This window comes from Haliaeetus leucocephalus, unplaced genomic scaffold (genome assembly GCF_000737465.1).
Source record: "Haliaeetus leucocephalus isolate CR32 unplaced genomic scaffold, Haliaeetus_leucocephalus-4.0 Scaffold1, whole genome shotgun sequence".
In the NCBI taxonomy this organism is placed as follows: domain Eukaryota; kingdom Metazoa; phylum Chordata; class Aves; order Accipitriformes; family Accipitridae; genus Haliaeetus; species Haliaeetus leucocephalus.
Window position 1 is genome coordinate 7,820,938 of NW_010972437.1, and position 15,588 is coordinate 7,836,525.

General features: G+C 41.2%; 1 protein-coding gene across 1 annotated transcript in view; it reads right to left on the reverse strand.

The window, feature by feature from the left end:
• Positions 1 to 15,588, reverse strand: part of SSFA2 (sperm specific antigen 2) — a 35,608-nt gene continuing 20,020 nt past the window's right edge. The window contains exons 9-16 of the mRNA XM_010565789.1: positions 13,360 to 14,586; positions 10,908 to 10,988; positions 10,375 to 10,502; positions 9,135 to 9,285; positions 7,942 to 8,007; positions 6,844 to 7,257; positions 810 to 934; positions 1 to 409 (exon numbers count right to left, since the gene is read on the reverse strand). Of these exons, the coding sequence (XP_010564091.1) occupies positions 824 to 934; positions 6,844 to 7,257; positions 7,942 to 8,007; positions 9,135 to 9,285; positions 10,375 to 10,502; positions 10,908 to 10,988; positions 13,360 to 14,586 (2,178 nt within the window). The 3' untranslated portion in view covers positions 1 to 409; positions 810 to 823. The remainder of the gene's footprint in view (positions 410 to 809; positions 935 to 6,843; positions 7,258 to 7,941; positions 8,008 to 9,134; positions 9,286 to 10,374; positions 10,503 to 10,907; positions 10,989 to 13,359; positions 14,587 to 15,588) is intronic.

A 15,588-nucleotide genomic window follows, 5' to 3' on the forward strand; every position in this document is an offset into this window, starting at 1 on the left:
TTTTGGGGGGGATTTTTGTTGTGGTTTTTTTTTTTTTTTAAAAAAGCTAGGCTGAATGCATGTGTGTTATTTATAAATTGGTTACGTCTGGAAATCTTCAAGTTTCATGATGTATCATTAGACAAAGAAATTAGCTACATAAAAATTTACAACAGGGACATACAAATAAATACAAAACCTTTCAGAGAGCCACAGTTTTGTTGATGCTTTAAGGAAAGTAATGAACTAGTTAAAGTGTCTAAGTCTTTACAGATGAACTCAAGGAAAGGTACACATCATAGAACCAAGCGTCGAATACAGTAGCCTATCTCAGCAGCTTTAACATCTCCTGAAGCAAAAATAACTTGACACTTTCGCCAGTGTATGCTGCCCAAAGCAGAATCGCACAGCATTTCGGACTACATCCAACCTTACGGAAAAGAAAAAGCAAGACGAATATCTAAATTAGATTTCCAGAAATCTGCTTGTTATGCTTAAGTACTTATTTTGATAACATTCATATCTAAGGCAGGCAAACTACAGCAACCCTCTCGCATGATGCATTCACATGTGACATCATCACAGAGCACACTGAAACCAAAAATCAAGGACCACTGCATGAAAGCTGACAGTAGAATGGGTCAAACTATAAACCAGCTGATCTTCCAAAGCTATCCAGGATTATTAGTATTCTCTATATTTAATGAACTTCAATTTTGATCACTTATGTTTCAAGGGGAAAATGCAAACAAAGCAAGGTTTATGTTAACAATGGTATTTCATGTGATAAAAAAAATAAAATCTGGGTCTGGCAAATTCCCAAAGATTACCTGTAGTACCAGTTTCATGGCTGTGTATCTTGTTTTGCAGTTGCAGATCTGCTTTGGGGCGATACGGCTGCTAACAATCCACTTACTATTTCTCGTCTTATTTCACCAACAATAGATTCCTTGATCTGAAAGGGATTAGCCAAAGTTTTAAGGTCAGTAAGTTATATAACCAATGGATAAAACTAAATGATATTGCAGATATGTTTGACATTATCAACACATGAAAACATACACCACCAAAAAGTCAACTTTCAAAAAATGCAAATGGAAAAACATAAGAGAGTTTCTCTTGGAAAAATAACTGTAAGTAATTTTAAAGTTCTTGCAAATCGTATAAATGCAAACCAAAGTAGTTTTATTTTTCCAGCTGGTAAATATATCTATGTTTTACACTTAGGATAACTGGTTTTATATTAAAAAAACCACATTTCAACTATGCAAAGTTCTGAAAATAGCATTTCAGGATATATACATCAAAAACACCCCAAATGCACTACTTTTTGACATTAGTTGTCATCTCTTGACAAGGAAGGCAGGACCAGTCTGCCTCACAAATGGATTACACGGTAGGAAAGGTCCAAGTCCATGAACATGAGCTGCTGTTTTCGTATAAATCAAAAGGAGACAAATCCTGATTACATACATTCAGCAGCAAAGACAGAGAACTTCAACAGTTGCTCACATCATCAGTTGACCACTGGGATATGATCTATGCCAGCAAAGACTATTTTTCACAGGATTGTGACAAAGCATTTACCCATTAAGTTTTACATAAAACACAGGAGTTACTACTAGCAGGCACCTGAGCGTGGCTGAGGCTAGAGCAAAGGAAGAGCAGAACACTGATGGCTACAGCAGAGGAAACAAAGGAGAAAAGGAGGCAAAACACAGTTCTACAAGAACACATCATGCTGGAAAGGAGCAGAGCATGGCAAAGAAAAATAATACAGGCTGCTCGCAAGTACGAGAAATCTTTGGCACCAACTCATTTTTCGGATGGTCTTCAGGAAGGACTAACAAGTCAGATGCAGTTCCAAGGACAGGGGAGGACAACGATGGTGAGAGAGTGCAGGGCGGTAAGAGCCAGAGCCCGGCCACTGGGGTCACTCACAGAAGCACTCATCAGCCCAGTTAAGCAATACAGTTTTCTTTTTCATCTAAGTCTCCCCTTTTCCTGGTGCGTCAAAAGGATTAAGCAACAACGTCAGAACGGTGGCAGCAGCATTAGCAACAGGTTATTTATCCCTTGTTCTCATTGGCAAGCAATTCAATCCCTAAACCATTAGTGGCAAAGTTCCCCATTTCATTACTACTTTGCATCAAGCAGAAATTCAGAGACTATAATATTATTGGGAAACAGGTTTCCAGTTGGATTGCTTGCTGATTAACTGACAAAAGAAAAGCCAGCGTGTAACAAGACCTGGTTTACCAACTGCCACAAGTCCTGAGGATGTCTATGCCGATGCACACACAGATGTACAAAGTTTTAGGGCCACTGTCAATGCAGTAAGGGCTTTGGAATTTAGAAATGCAGGCACAGGGAAACCTGCCACACAGCACCCCGGCTGTCTGGCAGGCCCCTGTCATAAGAGAGGCCCATGCTGCTCTCTCTGCTTTTCTTCTCCAGTATCACACAGGGTGGGTCTGTGAGTATGCTACAAAACAGTCATTCTGTGCCCTTCTCTCGATGGACAGACAAAAGCAAACCTCACTTTCCAAAGAAAACTGATAGAAGTTTCCCAAATTAGCAAGTAAAGGGCCCAGTATGACAGACAGTCTTGTGGCAAAGTGAAGACTGGAAGGGAAGCGGCTCCTGTTCTATTCTCAGCTCTTCCAACAACTCCTGGCTTGACCTTTGTGGATCAATTGAGCCCTCTGCTTCTCACCCTCCTGCCCGGACAACAACAAGGCCACCCTCTGCTGCTTCTTTTCACTGCCACTGCTTCCTCCCTCCTTTCCAGACTCATCAAGGTCATTCCTGCGTGGCAAGCGCAGCATCGATTCTTGCAGTGATTCAGTCCCATGCATGTGTCACGAAAATGGCCAGTGTTTGCCTTTTTCATTACGAATTATTTAGGGCAAGGTGCACCTTCCATTTGCTCTGCAGAAGGCACAGCCTGCTGCCAAGGCTTCCTCCGTACAAAAGAGAGAAAGCAGTCAATGAACACTCCACCAGTATTTTTAGCAGCTGAATGAAAAATTGATCATTTGAAAGAGGAGAGAACCCCACTCATTTATGGTACATATACTACCTTGGTACAACACTAATATTCAATATTGCATTAATAACACAGTACCACATTCATAGTTTTACTACAGTAAACCAGTGATCCTTCTTCCTATGAAAGAATTACCATTACTGTAATTTTATGTTGCTGCTAAATAATGAACTAATTGAGAATGAAATGAGCCACAGTGGCAATTCTGGAGATAGGTGTTCTTCACCTATGGATGGCAAATGGGCATGAGGCTTTTCACAGTCCTCACGCTCCTGATCTGAGATACGTTTTCTATAATTAAAAGAATTATTTTCTACTCTGTTTTCTTCTTGTGCCACTTCTTCACAGCAGCAGCTGGCGAGTTTTTATGCTCAAGATAGTAAGATGAGGAAGCCAATGCCTGCACAAGGGAAGTATGAACAACAACGGACATTCTGGATTGATGCTGAGCTAACATGAATTTGAATGGAAAACAGAAAAAGGAAGATTGTCTATCAGACCATCTCTCTGTCCCATAAAGACCCATCACCCCCTCTTAAAACAGATGTTGACAGGAAAATCATACATTTCCTTGAAGTATAACTTCCTTAAATGTCATTTACAATGGAGAACTGTTAGCAAAAACAAAACCTGCATTGTTCTTAAGCAGAAGCTTTTTAAACTATCACATCTTTTAAGCTGCAGAAGAGCAGAGTGAGAGGGCCTGGTGGCACTCATAGTGACACTGTGACCTACGAGTCGAGCAATAAGTGCTTCATGTGATACTCCAGTGGAGGTCAGGCTGTATTTTCATCAAAACAAGAGGGCCAGTGTTTGGCTTTTTAACATTTCACGTTGTTGAATGCTTTTCCGTGGGAGTTAGTCCATTAACGCTAAAAGTTAACACCACGGGTTTCTTTAATGCCAGCAAATAGTTACAGGTCAAAGCTCACATGCATTACAACCCACCCAGGCATATTCTGAAACACTGCCTGACTTTTCTTTCCCCAACACAAGGTCACACATCTACAGAGAATGGGAGGAATAAGCAAGGGTTTAACATTTGTGAGTGCATACATCAAGAATGCATCCTAGCAGATTTCTTTCTTTTGACAATGAAACTGGAATTCCTTTGCTAACAGGAGGGCTACTTAAGGAAGACACATTTCAATTTATGCTCTGTTTTAGCTCTTATGAAATACAAAAGATTTTCCTGACCAGTATTTAATAGCATATTCTGGCTCTGTGAAAACTAGCAGGTGCTTTGAGCCAATGCATCTTCACTCTGACCTGCAAAACTTCTCATGCTGAGAATCTGAGCCGATTCAAAACAGGCTGCCAATGAAGTTAAACTGAGGGACAATCTCTCTGTGTGCTCAAACATTTATGAAGTGAGTCAAGCTCAGTCATTTGCTGACTACTCATCTTTGAATAGTAACCTCTCAGTTCAGTGTGGATTCTTTCAGCATTACAATGTCTTCAGTGCCACACAACTCAAAGAACAATCTCTTTGCAAAGAGTACACATCTTTATTTGCTATCAATTAATGAAGTTAAAAAGGAACTTTCACACAGGCTAACCTCAGAAAAAATATTGACTGAAATAACTCTGTACTTTGACTCCAGCTCCCTTTATTGTCTCTGCTGCTTTTACAGTACATTTGAATTACAGTGCTTTCTTTCCTCTCAGTTTCCCCTTTAGCAACCCTCCACCATGACACCACTCCTCTGACACGCAGGTTTTTACAGAAGGGCTAGATACAAATGCAATATCCTGGCTTCACTTCAGAATCAGCAGCAAAGTGCAAGGCATCATACATACCTAATGTGCAAGTCTTCTCTGAGCATTAGGCAAGGAACCCCTTTAAAAAGGCATGAAAGGAAAAAAAATGGACCAGAAAGAGAGAGAATTTGGGATGTCTGGGAGTATTTTATGACATCTCCAAATCAAGGCCTCTCCCAAGACTCCTTCTAACTTTACTCTAGCAACGTTAGAGAAGATGGCAGCAGGAGAGTGGCGGGAGGAGGAAGACGTTTAAAAAATGAATGCTTGCCCCCCTGTCTCATTCATTCCTTTTCTTTCAAAGTAGAGGTGTAAAGGTGTAGCATCACCAGCTCCACTGCAAAGATCAGTGATGGCCAGAAAGTGTTCAGCTCCTCATGCAGAGCACAGTAACGACGAGGTCATTGGTCTGGTGGTACCTCACCACAAGCTGACTGCGGTACCCTTCCTTCCACAGGATAATGCCACTTTCCATAACTCATCCCACTGACTCTAATGGGGATACTGATGGGGCAAAGCACTATTCAGCATCCTGAGGCTACTTACTGAAAGCTGGTCTCCATTTACCTCACTGCCAAACTTCATCCTCTTTTAACAACAGCAGTTGACTGCTGGTTAATGCTTGTGACTATGCATTATTCTTCACACTCTCAGCTCTAGTTATTTATGGAGTTACCCAAAAGTAAACAAAGTAAGTCTCTTCACTTGCTTCCAGCCATCATCTTCTATAAGAACACTCCTTAGTAATGCTCTACTGCTTCACAATCTCACTGTGCAAGTGTAAAATGCCTACGCATAGCAAAGCCCACAGTGAGTCAGCCAAGAAAACATCTCCACCTTGCAGAGACAGACACAGCAGTCTTGTGGTCAGACGATGAGTAAAAGGATACCTTATGGTCTAGTACACTCTGCACTTTCTGCACTGAGAGAAGAGGGGTGAAGGTGTGGCAAAAGACTCCTCTGGGATCACAGCTCCTGTTTTATCATGAGATAAGCAGCCTGACTCTCATCTGTGTTAAAGACAAAGCTAAGGCAAAGCTGGTTCCAGTTATTCACAGCCTCAATGCAAGCAGACCTGGATGGTACAGCAGCATTACAGTCTGGCCTGTTGTACATTCCTGAGCATGACACCTCTCCTGGCCTTTCAAGTGGTTTATGGCAGAGCCATACAAAAGCTTCAAGGGATGAGTTAAAGGCTAAGGGTCCAATGACCCTCAGCTAAAGGCTAAGCAGTCCCTCTCCAGTGAAGGAGAGGGAATAAAACCCGCAAGTTCTCAGTCCCCGTTTCTCTATTCACAGCAGAGAGCTCACTCCACTTTTTCACAGACGCTGCTTTTGATAACAAGAAGTTTCTTTTGCTTCCTTTTCCCATTTATACTATTTGCCATAAGGCTTTCTGTCATGCCACTGGCAAACATAACATGCAGTTTTAGTCCTGGTTTTTAACCTGGCCCACAGGAAAAATAACCAGGGACCCTTTACATTTATTGACTGCAAATAAAACTAGTCCAACAGCATTGGTCCAACATCAGTCTTCAAGTCTGAAATAACTTCTCATCTGACTTCAGCTTGCTTCGCTTACACTTCTACAGTCCTTAGTGGTTTGGGGTAGAGGGACTGCAAAAGTATTTTTAACATTTACTATGGAGTTGTTTCAGAAACAGTATTTCATCAATCAAATTAACTCTGACCTGGCATTTTAGCAAGCAAACGTGACAGAGAAATCGTCACGTGGGAATCTGCAATACTGCTGCTTAACCAAGTAGTAGAGATGGCAAATTCTTTCTCACCCAGACTTATAGTAGCAACTAGCTGTTAATTTACGTGCTAACCACTATCACTGAAAAAACATCTACTGCTTTGCACTAGAATACAACTGTGGCTTGAACATCTAGTGACAAGCTCTGAGCCTTCAGAAATAGTACAGTAACAGTATGGCGCCTTGGCTTGAGAGGGAAGAGAAAACCCCAGTGGCCAAGAGTTACAGATAGCCTGTCTTTAGGCTTCAGTAAACATTTTTCAAACAGCCTAGATCTCAGCCCCTCCCTCCTCACCTCCCGTATGACTTGCTGAAGTTCCTCCTGCTCCACAGTTTTGTGGATTTCATCAACTGAAGGCATGAGAGGGACTTTTTCAAGTTTGTGCTCCACCTCTGGCTTGGAGTCTGCAGGATCCTCAGAGCCTTCCACCTGCTGTCCAGCGCCTGCTCTCACTGGGGGAGTTGGTGTTAATGCAACAGAGGCTCGGTATAACTTCTTGCTTTGACTCTTAGACTTTCCTGTTAGTTCAGAGGATCCAACAGCAGCTTTTCTACCTGCGTGACCAGAGCACACTGAAGAGGAATCAGAGTTTCCATGGGAGAATACGGACTCTGTGCCCTCTGCTGGGAGAGTTTCCAGTCCAAGATCTCCCAGTCCTAAACCCAGTTCAGACTTCAGAAATGACTGCTCTCGAATAAGTTCAGAGACCTAAGGATTCAGAAAAGAAACAGTCCTGAATAAGCACATAAAAAGTCACATACAGACACAACTATGCTTTCTTGTTATTTATTCACTCACTTACTCATTCCCTCCATGTAACAAATACAGCTATAAAATAAATATATGCTTTGCCTTTATGACTGCAACAAAGAGGATCATAAAAAGGAATGGGCTTTTTTGGAAGCCAACATAAATATGAATTGTGGCAGTTCCCCAAGCCACCGACTTTTGCAATACGGACACATCCTGCCAGAGCCATTGACAGAGACACACATAAAGGCTTGATTTTGTTTTTCTTTGCTAAAACAATTCAAGTTTGTTCTTTCCTTTCTGCAGTCTTTGAAGTACTTGTTTTCAGTAGCGTAAAATGCACAGAAAAATAAGAAATAGTTTTCCCTAGAAAACTCACCATGTAGTCATTGTATCAACTAAATGCAAACAACATCTCACTTCTACATATTCCTCTTAAAAACAAACAAGACTTCACAGCTACTTACACCTATGGTTAACTTTGCTTAAGGGAAAACGCAGCTGTTCTCAACATAACTACTCAAGTGAATAAATTATTTCCAAGATTATGTGTCAAATGAATCTCCTGCAACCTTTTTTTAAGAAATCCCTTCCTGGTTCTTTTTCTTAGCAAAAAAAATACAGCACACAACAATTACTTACTGGTTCAATGACATTCAATGGAGAAGGGCATGATAGATTATCAGCACTTCTGCTTCCATACATACCCTGAAAAATTAAGTCAAATTAATGCTTTGAGGATTTTCTCATAGCTGTCAGAAGCTAATATATAAACATGCCATGTCTCAGACAACTTTCTGTAAAAGCAGAACCTTGGAAACAGGAAGCAAAGCTGGTTGGAGAAAGTTTATTTCAGTCATTTTTAAAGCTGGCCCTCTTCTATAAAAGGATTTACAAATAAAAAGGTATTTATATGGTTCAAAGAATGCAAGTTTGGCTTGGGATCACAGTAATACCATATTTTCCTGTTCTTGAGTTTCAATTTTTTTCCCATGACAAAATACTGCAGAGGAAGATGTGGCCTATGCCTGTGTTGCTTCTACAGAAGAGGATTGGCTAAGAAAGAGGAATGAGACCCAGGAAGAACATATGATACTTTTCATCTGTGCTTCTTTTGTTTGGCTGATGACAGAACTGCAGCAGAAAAAAGAGGAAGTGTCTTCCACTGAGTGAAAAAGAAGAGAAAGTATATCACCATGCCACCAATAAATATATGCAAGTGTTTCTTTCACACACACCCCTTGTGCTTCTAGGGAGTGTTTGCAGGAGCAGAGCTTCTCCCACTGTTTGGCGGAGAGCCACATGTTCATCTGAAGGAGCTACAAAAGGCAATGGAGGAAAAAACAACTGGATTTTCCTGGGTTTTGGTTCCATGGAGAGGGGAAGCACACCCCATTTCTTGGGAGAGAAACACCGTGCATTTCTTGTCTCTCTGCCCTCATTTCACAAGTAAGAAAATTAGTGTAGGGAAACTCCAGAAAGACCATCACCATCCCCCAAGGATTTTAGACATGAGCACTACCTACCAAACTGTGAGAATTCAGGGTCATGACGAGGAAAAAGAAGAAAGCACTGACAGAAGAGGTCTAAAATCTCAGACCTAAAACCCCAGAAGATATGTATTGATACATATTAACACCAAGAAAGTCCTTCTATTCACACAACTTTTCCCCAAGTCAAAACACTGCCTGAAAATAATGAAATATGGCCCTTGATAATACACACAACATCATTAGATTCCCCAGATACCATTCCACTTTAAGAGTTTTAACAGTTATGAGTTATTACCATTGTACTGAGAAAATATATAATGTTGTTGCAAAAGTAATACTTACTACATGTGTCTGAGGTCTGTAAGGTGAAGACATGTGCAGACTTCTCAGCTGGTCTTCCAAAGCAAGTAGGCGTTCTTCTAGCTGCATCTCTAACTCCTGTAGCTCCATGCGGACAGACTTTCTCAAGCTCTGTAGCTGATCAGCTTCATATCTATACCAAGTCCATCACAAAAAGAACAAGGGCAGTCACTGCACTCAGGTGCACACCACAAAGCGGGAACTGAGCAGGATAGTCCCATGAGTAAAGGACTTCATACAAGGGAATTCAAAGTGGAACACAGAGAATTCCTCCTTCGTGGAAAAATTAGCTGAACGCCTAGGTGGAACAAAACTCCTTCTCCATTTATAGAAAATATGTATCACTTCATGAAGAAAAGTAAACAACATAGTGTATCACAGAACTTTCTCCAAAAATTTTAACTTTAAATGAAATGCTTAAATATGCGCAAGCAGAAGAAACTGTCATTTACACATATGTCTAATCAAATCCAGTTCAAAACCATTAACAACAAGAATCACAGAGCAACGCGGTAATCGCATATTACTTCTCCTGCGTGGTTCTAGGTTCCCAAGCAGTCGCAGCTACATTTTGGCCAGGACACCATTGTCTAAGAAGGGCAACTGATTTCAAACATGTTTACTTTTAAAGTGATTAGTCAAGAGCTGATTCAACTAAAGTAAAAAAAAAAAAAAAAAAAAAAATATATATATATATATATATATACAGTTTTGAAAATTGTTCCAGATCAGCTTGCTGCTGCAACTCATGGTGAGCCGAAACACACAGAGCCGGAATATGAATGCCATCTGTAGCCTGCCGAGTGGCCACTGTAAGTTGGAAAAGCATCTGAATGCTACAATGTTCATTCTTTATTTACATCTACAAAGATGGGGTGGTGGGGGGGAATCTAAAAATCTTTAGGGTTCCCCCCCCCAATATCCTATGTTCAAGTACCCTATGATAAAAGTCCTTAAAATCTACAGCTGTAAAATCACTTTGGAGAAAGGATAAAGAAAAAAATCACTGATTAATGAAAAATAGGGATTAGAAGAAACAAAAGAGAAAAAACTCTAGAATGAAGAAGTATAAGGAAGGGAGTAAACAAGTTTTTGGCAAAAACTCAGCTTCAACCCTGTTCTAATTGAAACTAATAGATTTCTTGCTCCGATTTCGGGGGCAGCAACACACTTCCTAAGTGCCAGAGTATTTTCTCTTTGTTTTTTTAAAAGATCATTTTACCTTTCTTCTTCTGTCATGTGCTGATAAACTGTTGTCTGTTGACGTAACATAGCCAATTCCAAATCCATCATTTGGGTTCTGAATAAGTTTAGATTTCGCCTTACCACTTGTAGCTCCTGGAAAGTATTCTAGGGGGAAGGAAAAAAAAAAGATAATAAAAAGATAATAATGCATTACATGGAAAAATTGAATTAAAATAAGTCTGGATCCTATAACCACATCTGCCCAGATGTACCCTTTGAGTCAAGCAGAACCTCAGCAACTTCACTATACTACAGAGGCTGCATGTTGTGAACTCACATTAATTCAAGAAAACAACATTTTTAGATGTATCATACAAGCAAACACATGAAAGTATTTCCATGTATTTAGATTAATTCCTTTTTAATGTTATTTCCAGGATGGAGTAATCTGTTACCTCTTGAGAGCAAAGATAGGGAGCTGCCCAAAGTTAGCACAGTCTGTGGCACATTTAGGATGTTTCTTTGTACTTTATTTTGGCTAAGTACCACTATGTGAACAGGGTCACTTACTTCGTAGAGAGGTAGAATGGATGATCTCTGAGTACTGTAACCAGTGGCAGCTGAAAGATCCTGACCCCTCATCACTGGGTACTAGGGAAGAAACAAACAATTTGAAATGGGAAAGTCAACAATCTCCTTTATGAACTTATCTTCTCAAACACGCAGATACTCCGACAGCAGCCACTGTTAAAACACAACCTTTCTGGTATTGTGATTTCTGCTACCTATGTAAATATTGTATCAGGAAAAGGAAACCTTACAAAATGGCAGCGCCAGCTCTTAACTGAAGTATGTGCATCAAAGCTCTGTAATGCAAATGTGATGCAGGTGAAAAACCAAATTAATCCTGTCTGACACAGTAAGTAGGAATAAAAGCTAAGTTTTTCTGCACCAGGCATTTTATGCCTGAAAAGTAGTCTCAATTGCCTTAGCTAATGATAAAAACAGAACTGAGCAAATTAAACTGTGTGCCATTTTCAACTCATGATTATAGTCGCATTTGTTGTGGGGTTTTGGCTGTTCTTAGTTTGGGGTTTTTTTGTTGATTTTGGTTTTTAATCTCACTACATTGCCTACATCCAAAGACCCCTGTATGCTAACGATCTCTCAAGAAAACGAGATTGTTGAAGAATTTCTATTTGCATGTTGCATCAACATATGGAGCAACCAGATAAAATTCAGGGGCTGTTACATGCAGAGACATGGCACAACAAAGAACAGCGGAAACAGCAAAAACATTTACCTTTTCAAACGTGAAAAAGACAGCTTGTCCAATATAATTTTGAAAGAATTCAAAGGACTATTGACACGCCATGGAAAATTTGAAGCATGTCCATTCATCCAGAGGAGTTTTGCTCAAACATGATCACATCAAGGGGATGTTTTGTTTTTCCTCTCCCAGTTCTCTCTGTTCCCTGTTCTACCAGGAATTTACCTACTCCTCTTTATTCCTTCCTAAAATCAGAATCATATATTTGAAACACCTCAACTTTTTCTTTAGCTGCTGAGTATGCTGTGTGCCGAACTTGATCTTGGCTGTAGGAAAAAGCAGCACCAGGGAATACATTTTTATGTATTTATTTATTTATTTCTGCAAAGAAGGACCAAGCCCCCAAAATGGAACTAGTCTAGACAAAATACACTGGAAGCAGAACAAGTGGGCTAGGAGATGTTATTATCCTCTCCAACACTAATTTTTTTTTTTTTTTAATTGAACCAGCTTGAGCATGAGTTCTGGATGTAATACAGAGGTTTCTTCTTCAGTAGCTTTAGTTAGCATGGTATATGTGGTAAAAGTACTGTAGCACACTGTATGTAACCTTACACAAATCAAGGCTGCAACTGGTACGCTGGAGGGGATTTAACAGAGAAGGTTAAATTCTGCAAAGGCTTACTCCCAGGCACACCGTCCACTCCGTTGAGCAATGGCTGACTTAAAACACAGTTGACCACAGCTTTCCGCTGCAGAGCTGGTCACAGCACCAAAGCTCGCTCCGAGAAGCAGGGCCTAAAAAAGCCCACTACAGCCTACGACCTGCAATATGGTGCAGGCAGGCACATGTTTGTTCTTGGTTAAAACCCAAAGAAATTGTGAAAGCTCTACAACTGAATAGTCTTCATGTATTCATATATAAACAAGCAGAGTCTGCAACTGCTCTGCCCACGTAGCCTTCTGCAGCAGCTGGCAGGCTCCTAAGTTGGATCACCACCTAAGAGAACAGCAGTATAGGGATGGCAGAGGAGGAACAGCTGGCAATCAGGAGGGAGAGAGCAGAAGGTGTGGCAGAAACTGGTAAAAAAAAAACGTGCTTGCATTTTAAAGCATTTCTTCTCTGAGTGATGAGATGGACAAAATTTCACATGCTCTGACAAAACTGGTTCTTAATAAACGACTGATGACGTCAGGAACATGTTGACTAGCTCGAGTTGAAAGTGCAAAAGATTGGCACGAAACAGCAGAGAAACATATAGGGATCAATCATCACTGACATCATTAGTGAAGCCATGCGACTTGCAATGCAAAAAATACATTTTTATGAGTTCGATGGGAAGTATGTCAAAGAGAAGAAGAGAGGTCAAAGGACAGTCAATATGTATTTTCAAATCTAAAGCTAATGACTATCACCTTAAAATAATAGCTGATAAAGAGTACACTGCTCTTCCCTCCCACCCAACAATATCCATAAAAGTAAAAAAAAAACAAACCACAAAACCAACACATCAATCTGGGTCAACTGCAACAAGAAAAAATCAAATGCAAAAATAGTGGAGCACTGGAGACATGATAATTTGCCACTTTAAAAAGATGTTCCTAAAACAGTAGCAAATCAAACTTGCACAAAATGTCATTTTCTCCTGATCTGTTGCGCTATGCAAAGGAATATTCACGTTAACATCTTGGTTTTGTAAGGATAAAATAAGGAGCCACTTTGCCCAGGGGCAAAATTTGGCTTCCTCTTACCTGTGAGAGGTTCTGCAGAGAGTTTCTGATGTCGTGTAGGACCCTGCGCAGCTGCATCTCCACAGTGGAGGGCAGGTTGATGGCATGAGGGCGATGAGGATATCCAGCATGCCTTGGAGAGAAGGGACAGCTGAAGGGGGAAAGGAAGGCGCTGAAGGAAGAGCCAGAGATGCTTGGGACGCTGTGGGTGCTCAGCGTCCTCACATGCTCGCAGAGCGGTCTGTCCTGCCACTCAGTGGGGAGGGAGTGGAGGGAGCACGTTGACTGGGACATGTGTGCCGGTGTGTGCAGCGGGCAGCTCTGTACCCTGGTGGGACTGAGCTCCTCAGATAGCCTGTTGGGCCCAGTCTGGGGCACTTCTTTTTTGGAGGACGAAGGTGCAATGAACAACGTGGATTTGCACACCGGCTGGCCGGCGGCTGCCTCACCCTCACTTTTGTCATTCTCAGACATCGCTTTCTCATCTTCCTCCACACATGTGTACTTGTAGGTGAAAGAAGGAGGACTGCACAGAGTCTCTTTTCCTGGAGTTAACTGGACATTCACAGAGGACACCACTTTCACTGGATTCAGCAATGCAGTTGGGAGAGACTGAGACCGCCTTAGAGGATAGCCCGATTCAGCAAACCAGAGTCTCTGCTTCCTCAAGAGATCTTTCGACTTAAGCAGAGTGCGTCCAGCCCTGGAATCAGATGTGCTGACAATCCTCATCTCAGCTCTTTGCAAGGCCACGTGAACCCTGTCCACGGATGATTGGGAGGAACCGCCACCTTTCAGAGACTCCATCGACTTGAGGATATGATGCGTGTGGTACTGAGGAAACTCAAACACACTGCCTTCCTCCAGCAGGTCCAATTCTTTTCGCTCACCAGAAATGTCTTCCTCTTTAGAGCTGACCTCTCCTTGCACTGCCTCTGATACATGAGATGACTTGCTTTCTCCTCCTTGATTTTGTTCAGTTTCATAGTCAATAAATTTTCTATCTTCGCTCCCTCTGTTCTCAGAAGGTGCCCCTACCTTCCGTCTCTCTACTTGCGAGACAATATCCTCTTCATCATCGTCATCGTCATCATCCTCCTCCTCATCTTCTTCCTCCTCCTCAAACTTATTGAAACAGGGCAGTTCCTTGCCTATCAGTGTCTTCTGTTCCTCACTATGCGACGTCACGGTTGTCTCGCTGTCACAGCTGTCAGCACTGCTTCCCATGCCCTGCAAAGACTCCTGAACCTAGGAAAGACAGGAGCCAGCAAAGAGGTGAACGTGCTGGAGACTCAGCTACTGCCTTCTCAGGAATCGGGCTAAGAGTCCAAGTCCATATTCATTGGGCATTGTGGTGGGGAGCAGAAAGAATAATGCAGTTAGTGTGCAAGCAAAACAGTAAAGGAGAACAAAGAAACCATAGTATCAGATACATTAGAAGCATATTGAAGTATGGCACCAAAAGGAACTTAAAAAAAAAAAAAAAAAGGCAAACTATTCACACATTTCTTTGATTTGACAATAAACTCTTTATTGCCAGAAGAAAAGAAGTGTCAGCAAAGTAAAATAGTAGCATGAGTAAAATGCTAGTATTTTACGTAGCGATGATAAAGGGATAGCAGGGTGGCAGTACATGGCGTCTTCCATATAAAAAGGTTCACAGTCAGTGCTGAAATGAAGGGTGGTGTTAGGGAATACATACAGAGAAGTGAGGAGAACTGCAGACCGTAGTGAAACTAGTGTCACAGGACAACACTAAGAATGGGAAAACCAGCCTGCCCATATACTCGGCCTGTTTTAAGTCACAGAATTGTTTGAGACTGCGAATCTCACATTAGGCTGCTAATCTCTATTGAAGACTGCATCCAGTACTATTATGCCCATACTTCCTTCCTTTCTCCTAATACTTCTTCCCCTTTTCATTCTAAGTCACAGTTTAAAACAGAGCACATGCATGAGGGAGCTGCTAATTTAATAGGTGACAAATGACAGGAAAAGAATCTATGAGAAAGGAAAAAAAAAAAAAAAAGAGATCTATGGATTGCAAAGCATATTCCTTAGGCTGGCCTGATTGACTGGTATATTTACAAGTGAACAAGACATTTTCATAAGAGTATGTGGTATAAAGTACAGTCTTGGAAGTTTACCATAGTTGATGCATGAACTGGAAATTTAGAGAAGCTTTTCCCATCTCTAATTTCTGCAGCTCTCACTGCCATTAGGATATTAACTATTAGCTCCTTCTTGAGA